This window comes from Hylobates moloch, unplaced genomic scaffold (genome assembly GCF_009828535.3).
Source record: "Hylobates moloch isolate HMO894 unplaced genomic scaffold, HMol_V3 SCAFFOLD_1, whole genome shotgun sequence".
NCBI classification, from domain to species: domain Eukaryota; kingdom Metazoa; phylum Chordata; class Mammalia; order Primates; family Hylobatidae; genus Hylobates; species Hylobates moloch.
Window position 1 is genome coordinate 27,031,405 of NW_026652276.1, and position 14,034 is coordinate 27,045,438.

A 14,034-nucleotide genomic window follows, 5' to 3' on the forward strand; every position below is an offset into this window, starting at 1 on the left:
CAGCAAGCTACCATTGCCTTTCTTCACAGAATTAGAAAAAACTACTTTAAATTTCATCTGGAACCAAAAAAAGAGCCCCTATAGCCAAGACAATTCTGAGTAAAAAGAACGAAGCTGGAGGCATCACGCTACCTGACTTCAAACTATACCACAAGGCTACAGTAACCAAAACAGCATGATACTGGTACCAAAACACATATATAGACCAATAGAACAGAGGCCTCAGAAATAATGCCACACATCTACAACCATCTGATCTTTGACAAACCTGACAAAAACAAGCAATGGGGAAAAGATTCCCTATTTAATAAATGGTGTTGGGAAAACTGGCTAGCCATATGCAGAAAACTGAAACTGGACCCCTTCCTTACACCTTATACAAAAATTAACTCGACATAGATTAAAGATTTAAACATAAACATAAACACTTAAACATAAAAACCCTAGAAGAAAATCTAGGCAATACCATTCAAGACATAGGCGTGGGCAAAACCTTCATGACTAAAACACCGAAAGCAATGGCAACAAAAGCCAAAATAGACAAATGGGATCTAATTAAACTAAAGAACTTCTGCACAGCAAAATAAACTATCATCAGAGTGAACAGGCAACCTACAGAATGGGAGAAAATTTTTGCAATCTATCCATCTGACAAAGGGCTAATATCCAGAATCTACAAAGAACTTAAACAAATTTACAAGAAACAAACAAACCCCATCAAAAAGTGGTCAAAGGATGTGAACAGATACTTCTCAAAAGAAGACATTTATGCTGCCAACAAACATGAAAAAAAGCTCATCACTGGTCATTAGAGAAATGCAAACCAAAGCCACCATGACATACCATCTCACGCCAGTTAGAATGGTCATCATTAAAAAGTCAGGAAACAACAGATGCTGGAGAGGATGTGGAGAAATAGGAAATCTTTTACACTGTTGATGGGAGTGTATATTAGTTCAACCATCGTGGAAGACAGTGTGGTGATTCCTCAAGGATGTAGAACCAGAAATACCATTTGACCCAGCAATCCCATTACTGGGTATGTACCCAAAGGACTATAAGTCATTCTATTATAAAGACACATGCACACGTATGTTTATTGCAGCACTGTTCACAATAGCAAAGACTTGGAACCAACCCAAATGCCCATCAATGACAGACTAGATAAAGAAAATGTGGCACATATACCCCATGGAATACTATGGTGTATATGTGCCACATAAAAAGGATGAGTTCATGTCCTTTGCAGGGACATGGATAAAGCTGGAAACCATCATTCTCAGCAAACTAACACAGGAACAGAAAACCAAACACCGCATGTTCTCACTCATAAGTGGGAGTTGAACAATGAGAACAGATGGACGCAGGGAGGGGAACATCACACACCAGGGCCTGTTGGGGGGTGGGGGGCTAGGGGAGGGATAGCATTAGGAGAAATACCTAATGTAGATGATGGGTTGATGGGTGCAGCAAACCACCATGGCACATGTATACCTATGAAACAAACCTGCACATTCTGCACATGTATCCCAGAACTTAAAGTATAATAATAATAATAAACACAAAAAAAGAAAAAAAGGGAAGTATTTAACTGCAGAAATTGACATTCATTGCCAATTTATGAATGTCATAGAAAGCCAAGATTTTATGTTTTCTTTTCAACTCAATTTTTGCCCAAAGACTCTGATTTTATATAGAGGTAGAAATAAATAAAAAAATCATAGCAGTGCACTATTTCCAGTTTGCAACATGTCCTGAACTTTTATGGCAAAATGATAGTCTTTATATAAAGAAAAGGTGCTATAATGGTTGGCTTGGGTCCTGTTTCATTATCTAGAATTCCAGAGGAGCTATTTCAGCAAAATGTAACTCAGATCATATTTTGCACTTTTTCTCTCTAGGTTTGGACGAGGATTTACTGTCAAAGTTCACTTGAAGAATAACAAAGTGACCATGGAGACCCTCACGAAGTTCATGCAGCTGCACTTTCCAAAAACATACCTAAAAGTAAGTGATGATGGCTGGGTGCAGTGGCTCACGCCTGTAATCCTAGCACGTTGGGAGGCCAAGGCGGGCAATCACTTGAGGTCAGGAGGTCAAGACCAGCCTGGCCAACATGGTGAAACCCCGTCTCTACAAAAAATACAAAAATTAGCTGGGCATGGCGGCACATGCCTGTAATCCCAGCTACTCAGGAGGCTGAGGCAGGAGACTTGCTTCAACCTGGGAGGCGGAGGTTGCAGTGAGTCAAGATCATGCCACTGCACTCCAGCCTGGGTGACAGAGTGAGACTCCATCTAAAACAAACAAACTAAGAAACCAACAAAGAAAACCCAAAAATGTAAGTGATTATCTTGCCTTTTGATCTCGACTAGTTTTGATGGTAATGTCATAGCGACATTTGTGATTTCCAAGTTGACTACAGCTTTATTATCAATCTTAATATATTGATTAGTTCAAGATGCGTAAGATATGCCAAAGCATACTTAGTATGAACAAATAGCATCAATTGATTATATATTTTTGTACTTACTTAAAGTTAACACAGTCCTTTCACATACATGTATTTTTGTTTCTTCCTCACAAAGGATTTATGATCATATTGTATTAGTTTCCAAGTTGTATACCTTGCTGATCTACTCATTATATATATTAGGGAACTGAGGGATGACAGGTATTATATGACCAAGGTCATTTCTTCTTAGAAAAAAAAAAAAAAACAAAAAACTACAGAGCCCCAGAATGATTATCTGGTTTGTCCCCCTCATTTGAAAGAGAAGCCCACAAAAGCTGGAGCAAGACTGAGTAGAAATGAAGTCCTCAAGTTCTAGACTAGATGAAATATTGTACAGTTGATTTCATCTCACATATGCGTAGGCATGGGAGGGACATACATAGATATATGCACATATACCTAAGATAGCCCATACTTAATTAAAATAAATGTACTTGACAGGAAAATTTATCATTATTACATCTTTGATATACAGGCAATTTGTAGAAGATGATGATTTCAAATGATTGTTTTTGAAATCAGATGTGAAAGGAAATCGGATGCGGAATGATAAAAAGAAATTGGAAAGACTAGGGCTGAGGCCCAATTGTGCCCATGTGATTCCCGGCAAGCCATTAATCTCTGAGCCTCATTTTTCTCATTTGTAAATAGGAATACAGGAGTGTCCCACTATTCATGGGTGACACATTCCAAGACCTCCAGTGGATGCCTGAAACTATAGATAGTACCAAATCTGGTATACACTATGCTTTTTCTTATATAGAAACAGGCAGGTAGCTTATACAACATAGATATACTGGACAAAGGAATGATTCACATGCCAGATCGGGTGGTACCAAATTAGATCACACTACTCAGAAAGGCATGCAATTTCAAACTTATAAATTGTTTATTTTTGTATTTTTCCATTTAATAGTTTTAGGACTTGGTTGATCACAGGTAACAAACCATAGAAAGCAAAACCACAAATAAGGGAGTACTACTATAATAACATCTACTTCACAAAACTGATGTGAGAATTAAATGATAAAGTGTCCACAAAGATACTCCATAAATTATAAGACACAATGTTAATTTGAAGTGATTTTAGAGAAAATAAACTGCATTTTAAAATATTTTATCTTCATAAAAAACCTTTGCCTCAGCCTCCCCAAGTTTGGCTAACTTCTCTATTTCTCTAGAAATAGAGAATATTCTAGGAAGAATAGCTTTCCTAATTCTTAAACAAAAATTCTTTTTAAGACACAGGGTCTCGCTATGTTGCTCAGGCTGGAGTGCAGTGGCATGATCATAGCTCAGTGCAGCCTTGAACTCCTGGGCTCAAGGAATCCTTCCGCCTCTGCCTCTCAAGTAGCTAAGCATATAGGCATGTGCCACCATGCCCTGCTAAGTTTTGTATTTTTTGTAGGGACAGAATCTCACTATGTTGCCCAGGCTGGTCTTGAACTCCTGGCCTCAAGCAATCTTTCTGCCTTGGTCTCCCAAAGCACTGGGATTATAGCTGTGAGCCACCACACTCGGCCTAGCTTTCAGGATTCTTATCAAAGCTCATTTTCTATCACCTAAATTTAAATCAAATTTAAAAGTAAAAGGACATCTTTCTTGCACAAATTGTGTTGGTAGTAATGCTTTCTCTTTTAGTGGATTTCTGGGTTGAAATCTGTGTTGTTTCACTGAGTGATGAAATTACATTCTCCCTGGTCTGTTCCTCATGGGACCAGGGCTATACAAGGCAAATGCAGTGATAATAAAAAGTCTGATTTCTCCCTAGCAGACCATTCTTTACAAATCTGTGGTGGTTTCTAGATATCTAGAAGGAAAATAGCCAAAACAACAATCTGAGAGCAAAAGTAGGCAAGATGGCCCGACTGTAGTAACAGATATAATGCAACTACATGTCGATGGGAGATGCTAAGCAATGCACAAAGGGGGAGGAGAAGGGTCTGAAATACATGGTCATGGTCTGATGCATTGGGGTCACATGGGTAGATTCTGGAATAAGAAAATATCCTGATCAAACTAGTCTCAGCAAAGATTATCCCAGCTGCTTTGTGCAAGAAAGTAAGTGTACAGAGTTTCTGGGGTTCTGAACAGGCTGTTGCAGTAACTAAGATGTGGAGTAATAAGCATCAAGTTAATCATATTGGTGGTGCAAATACAGAGGAAAGGTTAAGTTTGAGAGGTATTTTAAAGGAAAAATAAATAAGATCTGGTAACTGATTAAATATCCAGAAAAGCAAATTGTTAAAGATACTCCAAGGCAACAAGAATGGATTAAACTAAGTAGATGGTGATACGGGTGACCAAAATAAAGAAATTGAGAAGAATTTTAGGGTGAGTTGGGAAAAGGGTGAGCTGTCATTTGAAGGAGCTTCAATGCTTTTGAAGTCAACTGTCTTTAGCCAATATGAATGGAACCGCTGATTTTTAGCGTTTTAGAACAATTCTAACACAAAAATGAAATTTCTCAAGATTGAGCACTGAGAAAGCTTATGTGAGCTGAGCATAATGTCACATGTGAAATACCGTTCCACAAATTCTTTTCCAGGCAAGATTATAATGACTGTATAACTTCACATGAATATAGAATGCTTTGGAGTTTTCATGAACTTTTAAATTTGTTTTCTCTTTGACATTCACAAAACTTTCATCTCATCTTTGCAAGCTGTTAGTTTCAAAATATGCTCGTTATTTATACTGTAGCATCATTTTCAGTGGAATGAACTTCAGTATTTTCCTGAACTCTTGGTAAAGTTATGTGTAGTCATGTCAGTAGTGCCAGACATTGCAAATTAAATTTTTTTCCTTTGGTTCCCACAGGATCAGCACCTCAGCATGCTAGAGTATCATGTACCAGTCACAGCAGGAGGAGTCGCAAACATTTTTGATCTGCTGGAAGCCAACAAGACTGCTTTAAATATTACAAATTTCTTAGTGAGTCAGACCACTCTGGAAGAGGTAAGATATATACCATGATCCATGTGCACAACGTCACATATTATTATTCATTCTGGTTATTTCTTTTTAATGACATTCAATTTGTTTTTAATTGAATTAATAATCTAGTCTTGCACCTGAAAAACTTAGCAAAGAGCCTAATCAATTTCTCACTTAATTTGGGGATATTAAAAAAAAAGATGTGAAAGACATTAACTTTTCCATTTGATAAGACATCTGTATCCATAAAGTTATATGTATACATAAAGAAAAAAAACCCACTATTTTCACATACATAACAAACAGCTGTTAACACTTTCCTTCCTTCTTCCATGGTAGGTTTCTTAAAGAACATTTCTATTGATTGATTGGCTTCCTGGATTAGGGTTGGACAGGGTACTTAGAATTTGGTGCCAGACCTTTAGATCTGTTAAATTCAGGCAATTAAAGTGGTAAATGCAGAATCCTTTCCATTCACTTACATCATCTGTCTTAATTACATTTGCATTTAATAACTAGAGACTTATTAGGTCATCCTTTATCACTTCTGTACTGTCTTAATTTTGCACAGCTCAACCAACATAACATATAGAAAGTTTGATTATATCTGTCATTGGACTAGGTCTGAAAGTAAGGCCCTTAGGGGTCAGTATATGGTGCTGCATTTGATGGACAACTCTTCTTGTGGGGCTTTACGCATTTTAATGGGGGCTTTAGACAATCATGACTTTGCTGAAAGTGAAGATTTAGTCTTCGACCTATGAGCAACTACCAGTACCATGGCAAAAAATAGACTTTTGACAGTTTTTGGATGAAACTATGACTAATAGATTTAATGACTTTAAGCAAAGTGAAAAGATCTGCCTGTTAAGTAATTGGCTTACTGAACACAGTGTTAACATGGGCTTTCTATACAAATTTTATCTTAATGCATTAACTCTTGAAACTAGTGAAATTTCTCTCAACATTTCTACCCAATCGTTCAATAAGGGCACAGGGCTGGGCTCCTTGTTTATACGTGATAGAGACATTGATGTAGGTCATATGAATGCAGAAATGTGGCTACAGATAGTCAACTATGGCTTAAGATTGACATGATTATAAATAAAATCATAGTCATAAATATGGTCATAGATACAGGTGCTGTTTTCAAGCCCCAGTTAAATTTGATTTTCTGAAAGGACTCCTAGTGCAAGCGTGTATATATGTGTAGGCAGGCCCCTATAAAATCTAGTTTTATAAAACTAGGATTTGGATTTTATAGAGGCCTGCCTACACATATATACACGCTTGCACTAGGAGACAGGAAGGAGAGAGAGAGGGAGAGAGAATGAATTAACTTTATTTCTTCCTTTGGCTTACCAGGCACTAATGGCCTTATTTTCCCTGAAAAATCAGGTTTTCATCAACTTTGCCAAAGACCAGAAGTCCTATGAAACTGCTGATACCAGCAGCCAAGGTTCCACTGTAAGTGTTGACTCACAAGATGACCAGATGGAGTCTTAACACTTCCAGCAAACTCAATCTCAGCCTATGACCAATGGCTTCATTTTGAAGAAAAGCCACAGAAGATACACTTCCGCAAGATATCTTCATTTTAAAGTATTATACTGTATGGAAAGTTACAACTGTGTTAGACTAACAAGTAATTATAAAAGGAAACTTTTCCTTCTAAGGTCAGTGAGTGTTGTTGCTACTGAAATGAATTCCTGTATACTCAACACTGTGAGCACGCTAATGTATATGCTGGTGATTCTTATGCAAAGGTGAAGCCACCTCAAGATGAATATCTTAATTTATTACTTTCAATAAAAAGACAACTTAAAAGGCATGGATTTTGGTAGTTGAAAAATAAGAGTGGAGAAGAAAAGTGAGATGATGGTTTGTGGCAGGTGCCACTGGGCAAGCAAACAACATAATTCATTTCCAGAAAACAACAGAATGAACATCATCATGAATACATGAATCTGCTGTGATGTGTGAATTGCTAAGGGCCAAATGAACATTTGCAGAGCAGTGGGCACAATGTTTACAATGTATGTGTATGTCACTTTCGGTACCTGTTGAATGCATGGGGACGTGCTGAACCCGAAAAAGTGCCTTTCCATAAGGATTCAATAGAGAGGGCAATTTACCCTGGTGGTAAATGGAACCTAGATTCACTCCTGCCATGCCTTGCCAATAGTAAGCTGCAGGTGGAACAAGAAGTCACTTGCTCTGGGGGGAAGGGAGGGGGGAATGGGTGTGTCAGCTGGGTAGATACAAACCCTGAAAAGAGAATCCATGTGCTGCTGGCAGGCAACATTTTTTAAAGCTCTTTCAGAAACCCTCATATTTGGGGTTTCTCTTCAGGAAACATTCCTGTGGAGGGAAAATGAATATGAAGATAATTTTCAGCTAATTATCTGGGTGACCCAGAATCACGTATATGGCTATAGGATAGACTTCTTAACAATGGCAAGTGACGTGGCCCTGGGGAAAGGTGCTTTATGTACCGTGTGTGTGTGTATGTGTGTGTATGTGTGGGTGTGTATCTATACAAGTTTGTCAGCTTTGGCATGACTGTTTGTTTGTTTCGAAAACCAATAAACTCAAGTTTAGAAAAACTCATTCATGCTGTCATTTCATTTGTTAGGGAAGAGACAGGAACCTACAAATGGGAGTCATGTGGCCTGCAAAGTTTCACTTGATCCGGCCCCTGTTGGCCTCTCCACCCTCATCCCCATCTTTCTCTTTGGCCCTTTGGGATCTAGCCATGCTGGCCCCTTCCCACTTTTTCCAGTACTCCACAGTCTTCCCCATCTCCAGACCTTTGCACATGCTGTTCTCCTGCTGAGAATACTCTTCCCCCCCCACACTTTTTACCTGGCTAACAGGCTTCAGAAATGTCATACTTTCTTAGAGAAGCCAGACTGCCCGGCTTTCTCATTTTAAATCTGGTCTGCTGTTCTAATACTATATACTTTGTTGTTCCTCCCAACCTCCTACTTCTTTTCTGTCAGAGCATGCATCATCATTTGTAATATATCCAGACTAAATATATATATATATATATATATATATATATATATATATATATAAAATGTACATTAACAGATGGTAACACAATTTCTTTCAGGATGGAAAATGTCTTTGCTGAATTTAATATGTAGGCATGCCTTTTGGAGTAGAAGGTATAACTCTGAGAGCGTGGGTGTCTCTAGGGTCCCAAGTGACAAAATAGATAGCCGAGCTCCATGAAAGAATAAAAGGAATTTGTTTGCTGTCCATTGTCTTTGTTGTGGTTGGCTGGTTGTCTGCTTGTTTCTGAGCAATGGTAGGAAAGGAAGCAAAAGAAAAGGACAGAAGGGACATGGAGAAAGGTGGAACCAGTGAGATGGCAGAAGGCTAAGTACTGAAACAGATGGAAGCCCAGTGAGAAAGAGAAGCAGTTGAATGGACGTTTAACACTATGAGTATTCAAATACTTTTTGCATATTCACTCACTGTGCAGCCATACTGTGGATGGTCCCTGTTACCACTGAATCTTCATTGAAGTCAGACACACTTACAAATGCTCTGTGTGACTGAGTGTCTTCTGGAGACTGGAATGAAGATATGTTAATTCCTTTTTTGAAAGAGGTACAGTACAGTGACAGCTTCATCCCAGAAGCTGTCAGACTATGAGACAGGGAGATGCCAGGACATGTGTGGAGCAGAGCTTCTGACCATAGGACATGGATCAGGGACTCCAGCCAATCTCATCTACCTCTCAATAGGCAGGGAAGCCCCAGCTGGGTTCTGGATGATGCTAGTAGCACCATTATTTGAGTGATTAGTATTTCTCTCTCTCACTAGGCTTGAAACTCCATGAGGACAGTGATCTATTTTGATCTTCCTGGCTCTCCAACTGGTACCTATATACACAATAAATATTTGTGGCACTCAATAAATATTTGTTGGTTAAATGAATAAATAAATGAAGGAGAAACAAGAGAAGCTGGCATGGTTGATATGAAAACCAAGCAACCTGATTCTGTTTAAATTTCTGAAATACAGTGAGGTTTCCCATGCGGTAGTTTATTCTGACAGAAGAAAAGAGAAGGATGATACATAGTCCTATATTGCAGATATTACAGTGAATCCACTGCAATGGAAGGATTTGGGTATCTTCTTTAGAATTAGAATGCTATGTTTTGTTTTTGTACATTTTTGCACATTTATTTATTTTTCTTCTTTTTTTCTGCTAGGATGTACTATTTAAGAGTATCATGGCACATTTTTATATGTAATTAAGGAACATATATGAACAAATGTTTGAACCCATATCCCTTTGGGCTTCTCTGCAGTAGAGGAAATGTTTAGAGAATTCCCAGTTCCCATAACTTCCACTCTGGATAATACCTACAGAATCTGCTTGCTTTTTTTTGTTTTTGTTTTGTTGTTGTTCTTCCTTTTTTTTTTTAGACAAGGTCTTGCTCTGTTACCCAGGCTGGAGTGCAGCAGAGAGATCACAGCTCACTGCAGCCTCGATCTCCCAGGCTCGAGTGATCCTCCTACCTCATCCCCCAGAGTAGGTGGGACTACAGGTGTGCACCTCCAAGGCTGGCTAATTATTTTTTATTTTTAGTAGAGATGAGGTCTCACTATGTTGCCCAGGCTGGTCTTGAACTCCTGAATTTAAGCAATGCTCCATCCATGGTCTCCCAAAGTGCTAGTGTTACAGGTAGGAGCCACCACGCCTGGCCCAGAATCTACTTTTTTAATGTGAGTTACCTGAATTACCTCTGAGGATAGTGGCAATTTTTACTTCGTGCATAAAACCTAATTTTCATAATATTTATACAGTGGGTACAAAAAAATCACAAGAATGGGAAAATGATAAGCCAGGTAGAGTGACTCATACCTGTAATTCCAACACTTTGAAAGGCTAAGGTGGGTGGATCATTTTAGTCCATGAGTTTCACACCACCCTGGGCAACATGGCAAAACCCTGACTCTTAAAAAAAAAAATACAAAAAATTAGCTGGGAATTGTGGTGCACGTCTGTAGTCCTAGCTTCTCAAGAGGTTGCAACGGGATGATCACCTAAGCCCAGGACGTTGAAACTGCAGTGAGCCTTGACTGCGCCATTGCACTCCAGGCTGGATGACAGAGTGAGACCCTGTCTCAAAAAATAGAAAAATGATCCAGACAGCCTTCTCCACAGTATGCTCTCTTCCTTATTGATCGACTTCTAGACAAACAGCAAATGCTGACCTAGGTAAAGATGGGAATGACGAACTAGGCTTCCATCCTCTTACCTTCACCTGACCCCAGAAGTCTGCTTGTTTCATTAACCTAAGCTTTTCAACATAAGAAGACAACAAGCTACAAGGAAATGAATACTATTTCCTTTGGCATCATTTGTTTCAAGGTTAATCTTATCACTCCCTTGCTTGTAAAACAGATTGGTTTTCCATAATCTGCAGGATAAAATACAAACCCCTTAACTGATCTTCCAAGTATTTAATAATCTGGTTCCAACACTTCAATCTCTCTTCCCTACGTAGTTTATGCTCTTACTGTAATAAATTTCTCGCTATTTCCTATTTATGTCAGAGCCTCTCTCAGTTGTGTGCAACTTTGCTCACACTGCTCTTTTCTCTTGGAAGACCTTTTCTCCCTCCCTACTCAGCTTTTATCCAGAATCTCCTTTTCATCTTCATTACACTTCTCTTAGGCCTTATCTTTAAGGAAGACTTCCAAGAGAGCCTCAGGCAGAGTTAATTGTTCTATCCTTTGTTACAAAAGCATTTTTGTGCATGCCTCTGCAGAATTATTTTCATATCACATTATAAATCATCTCTGTACATCTCTCTTTCTTCCCTGATTCTAAGTTTCTTAAGCGCAGTGACCTATTTTTCTTCATCATTGTACCTCCGATATCCAACAAAATATCAACAAATTGTTGCTGCTCAATAAATTTTTGAAGAACCAAAGAGGTCTATTTCAACTTAGAAATGCTTGTAGGATTTTTGCTTTAACTTTTTTGTAATCATGTTTGTTTTAGTTTTAAAGCTGAAAGTTAATTGCTTGGGGAAAATGTGCAGATGACCAACATTTTAAGTTAAAATGTGGATTCTGCATAAAGTGCATTTCATTAAAATGCCAAGCATTGGACATACAATTATTTTAGTAACATTATTGCCTATTATGGCATTTGCCTGAGGATTTTCTTTTTATTTTTTATTTTTTGAGACAGAGTCTCGCTATGACACCTAGGCTGGAGTGCAATAGCATGACCTCGGTTCACTGCAACCTCCGCCTCCTGGGTTCAAGTGATTCTCCTGTCTCAGCCTCCTGAGTAGCTGGAACTACAGGCATGAGCCACCACACCCGGCTAATTTCTGTATTTTTAGTAGAGATGTGGTTTCACCATATTGGCCAGGCTGGTCTTGAACTCCTGACCTCATGATCTGCCCACCTCGGCCTCCCAAAGTGCTGGGATTGCAGGCATGAGCCACCACGCCCGGCTTGCCCAAGGATATTGAAAATAAAAATGCTATTTAAATCAAATACTTTCACTAAGATAGAGTTATACTCAATCACTCTCATTGCATAAGTGGAAAAGCTAGGTAAGAAAGCAGTTGCAGTTAGGTTGGCTGCATGTGGTGTCTTACGTCTGTAATCCCAGCACTTTGGAAGGCTGAGGCAGGAGAATCCCTTGAGGCCAGGTGTTCAAGACTAGCCTGAGTATATAGCAAGACCCTGACACTACATAAAGTTTTAAAATTAGCTGGGTACAGTGGTGTGCATCTGTAGTCCTAGCTTCTTGGGAGACTGAGGTGGGAGGATTGGTTGAGCCCATAAGGTTGAGGCTGCAGTATGCCATGACTGCACCAGTGCACTCCAGCCTGCACAACAGAGTGAGTCCTGTCTCTTAAAAAAAAAAAAAAAAAAAAAGTTACAATTAAAATAGCAGGACCTACCACTTATTCATAATTTTTTATCTGTGAGATACAGGTCAAGTTTGCCACATTTCTTATTCTCACAACAAACCTTCAATTGGTTACTGAAGGTTGGAAAAAGGCAACTATCTGGCCCAGAATCATACAGCCAAAGAATGAATTTGATGCCACAGACTGTATTCTGACATAGACCCCTCCCTCACAAAAAGACTTGACTATGTCAACTTACATATTTAAAATCCACTCATCATTTAGTGATTAGCTGTATTTATGTCTGTGCTGACTTGGCAAGAGAATCACTGGTCCTGTGGGCCCTGAAAACTGCTCCCTTGTCTACTGTAGCTATCTCCAGTACTGTTTCTAGCACAAACAAGAAGACTCTGTCCCTGACTATCCTCTTCCTTTAGAAATCCTTAGGAACGATCCTCTTCTTTCACCTTCCTACCTCCTTCCCCTGCCCCCCTCCACTGAACCATCTCACAGAGAAAACCAGCAATGTCCTTAGATATGTGAAGGTTTACTAATAATTTCCATTTATTTTAACTCGAAAGAGTTGTGGTTTGTACTTACTGAGATTTTCTTGTTGTTTTCAATATAGCAGATAATTTTGCTATTCTGTTTATTTGATTTCTTTCCTCAGTTTATATCTATTTTCATTTTTATGTTTTATTATTGCATTCAAATGGGAGCTATAATTTCCAGTGTAAGGAAGCCCACAATGTGAAACGGTCTATGCCCTAAACAGGTTATGGCCAAGATGGCTCTTTCAACACCTCAAAACAGATTTTTACTTCTTATTTCATGGGATCCACTGAAAGTTTCTAGTGGAAGAGGAAAACCCTTCACTTAAGTTAATGCTCTTAGCAATTCCACAGAATTGCCAACCGAATTCTTCTCAAAGACAAAAGCTTCACTAATCAGCCCAAAAGAAATATTTAGTATTACCAGAGAAGTTTTACTTTCTTTTATTTAAAGCAGTCCAGTCATTAAAGAAGATATTCATTAAATATTCTGAGCTAAAAAATTGTAGGCAAGATGCTCCAACCAATGCATATGTCATTTAAGAATGAAATAAATGGAAAATTCTACTAAAGGCAAACCAGATATAACTCCAGAAAAATCCTGAAACTTTCTGTCATATTCTTTGGTGAAATGCATAAGCACACATTAACTAAGCTAGGAGATTTTCTTTTTACACTAATCTGTTTTAAAACTTTATCTCAGATACATTTAAAAAAAGAAAACTACCGGTCAATATCCCTAAATAAAAATGATGCAAAAGTCCTCAACAAAATACTGGCAAACTGCTAAAAGAAAAACTTCAGCCAAATTAAATATAATGGAGTTTAATTAAGCAATGAACGATTCGCGAATCGGGCAGCCCCCAGAATCACAGCAGATTTAGAGAGACTCCAGGGGTGCCTCATGGTCAGAAAAACTGTATAGGCAAAAAAAGTAGTGACGCACAGAAACTGGAAGTGAGGTACAGAAACAGCTGGATTGGTTACAGCTCCGTGTTTGCCTTATTTGAACACAGTTTGAACACTCAGCAGTGTATGAGTGGTTGAAGTATGGCTGCTGGGACTGGCCAAGACTCAGTGATTGTTAGAGGAGCATACTCCTAAGTTAGGTTTCCAATCTTGTCTACCTATT

General features: G+C 38.6%; 1 protein-coding gene and 1 long non-coding RNA gene across 4 annotated transcripts in view; one reads left to right on the top strand and one right to left on the bottom strand.

The window, feature by feature from the left end:
- ABCA12 (ATP binding cassette subfamily A member 12) overlaps nt 1–8,062 on the top strand; it is a 208,734-nt gene extending 200,672 nt beyond the window's left edge. Inside the window, exons 51-53 of the mRNA XM_032754625.1 lie at nt 1,902–2,007; nt 5,336–5,473; nt 6,851–8,062. Coding sequence (XP_032610516.1) covers nt 1,902–2,007; nt 5,336–5,473; nt 6,851–6,958 — 352 coding nt within the window. The 3' untranslated portion in view covers nt 6,959–8,062. The remainder of the gene's footprint in view (nt 1–1,901; nt 2,008–5,335; nt 5,474–6,850) is intronic.
- Nucleotides 1–14,034, bottom strand: part of LOC116810344 (uncharacterized) — a 142,202-nt gene that overhangs the window by 20,977 nt on the left and 107,191 nt on the right. The gene's annotated exons all lie outside the window — the stretch shown is intronic.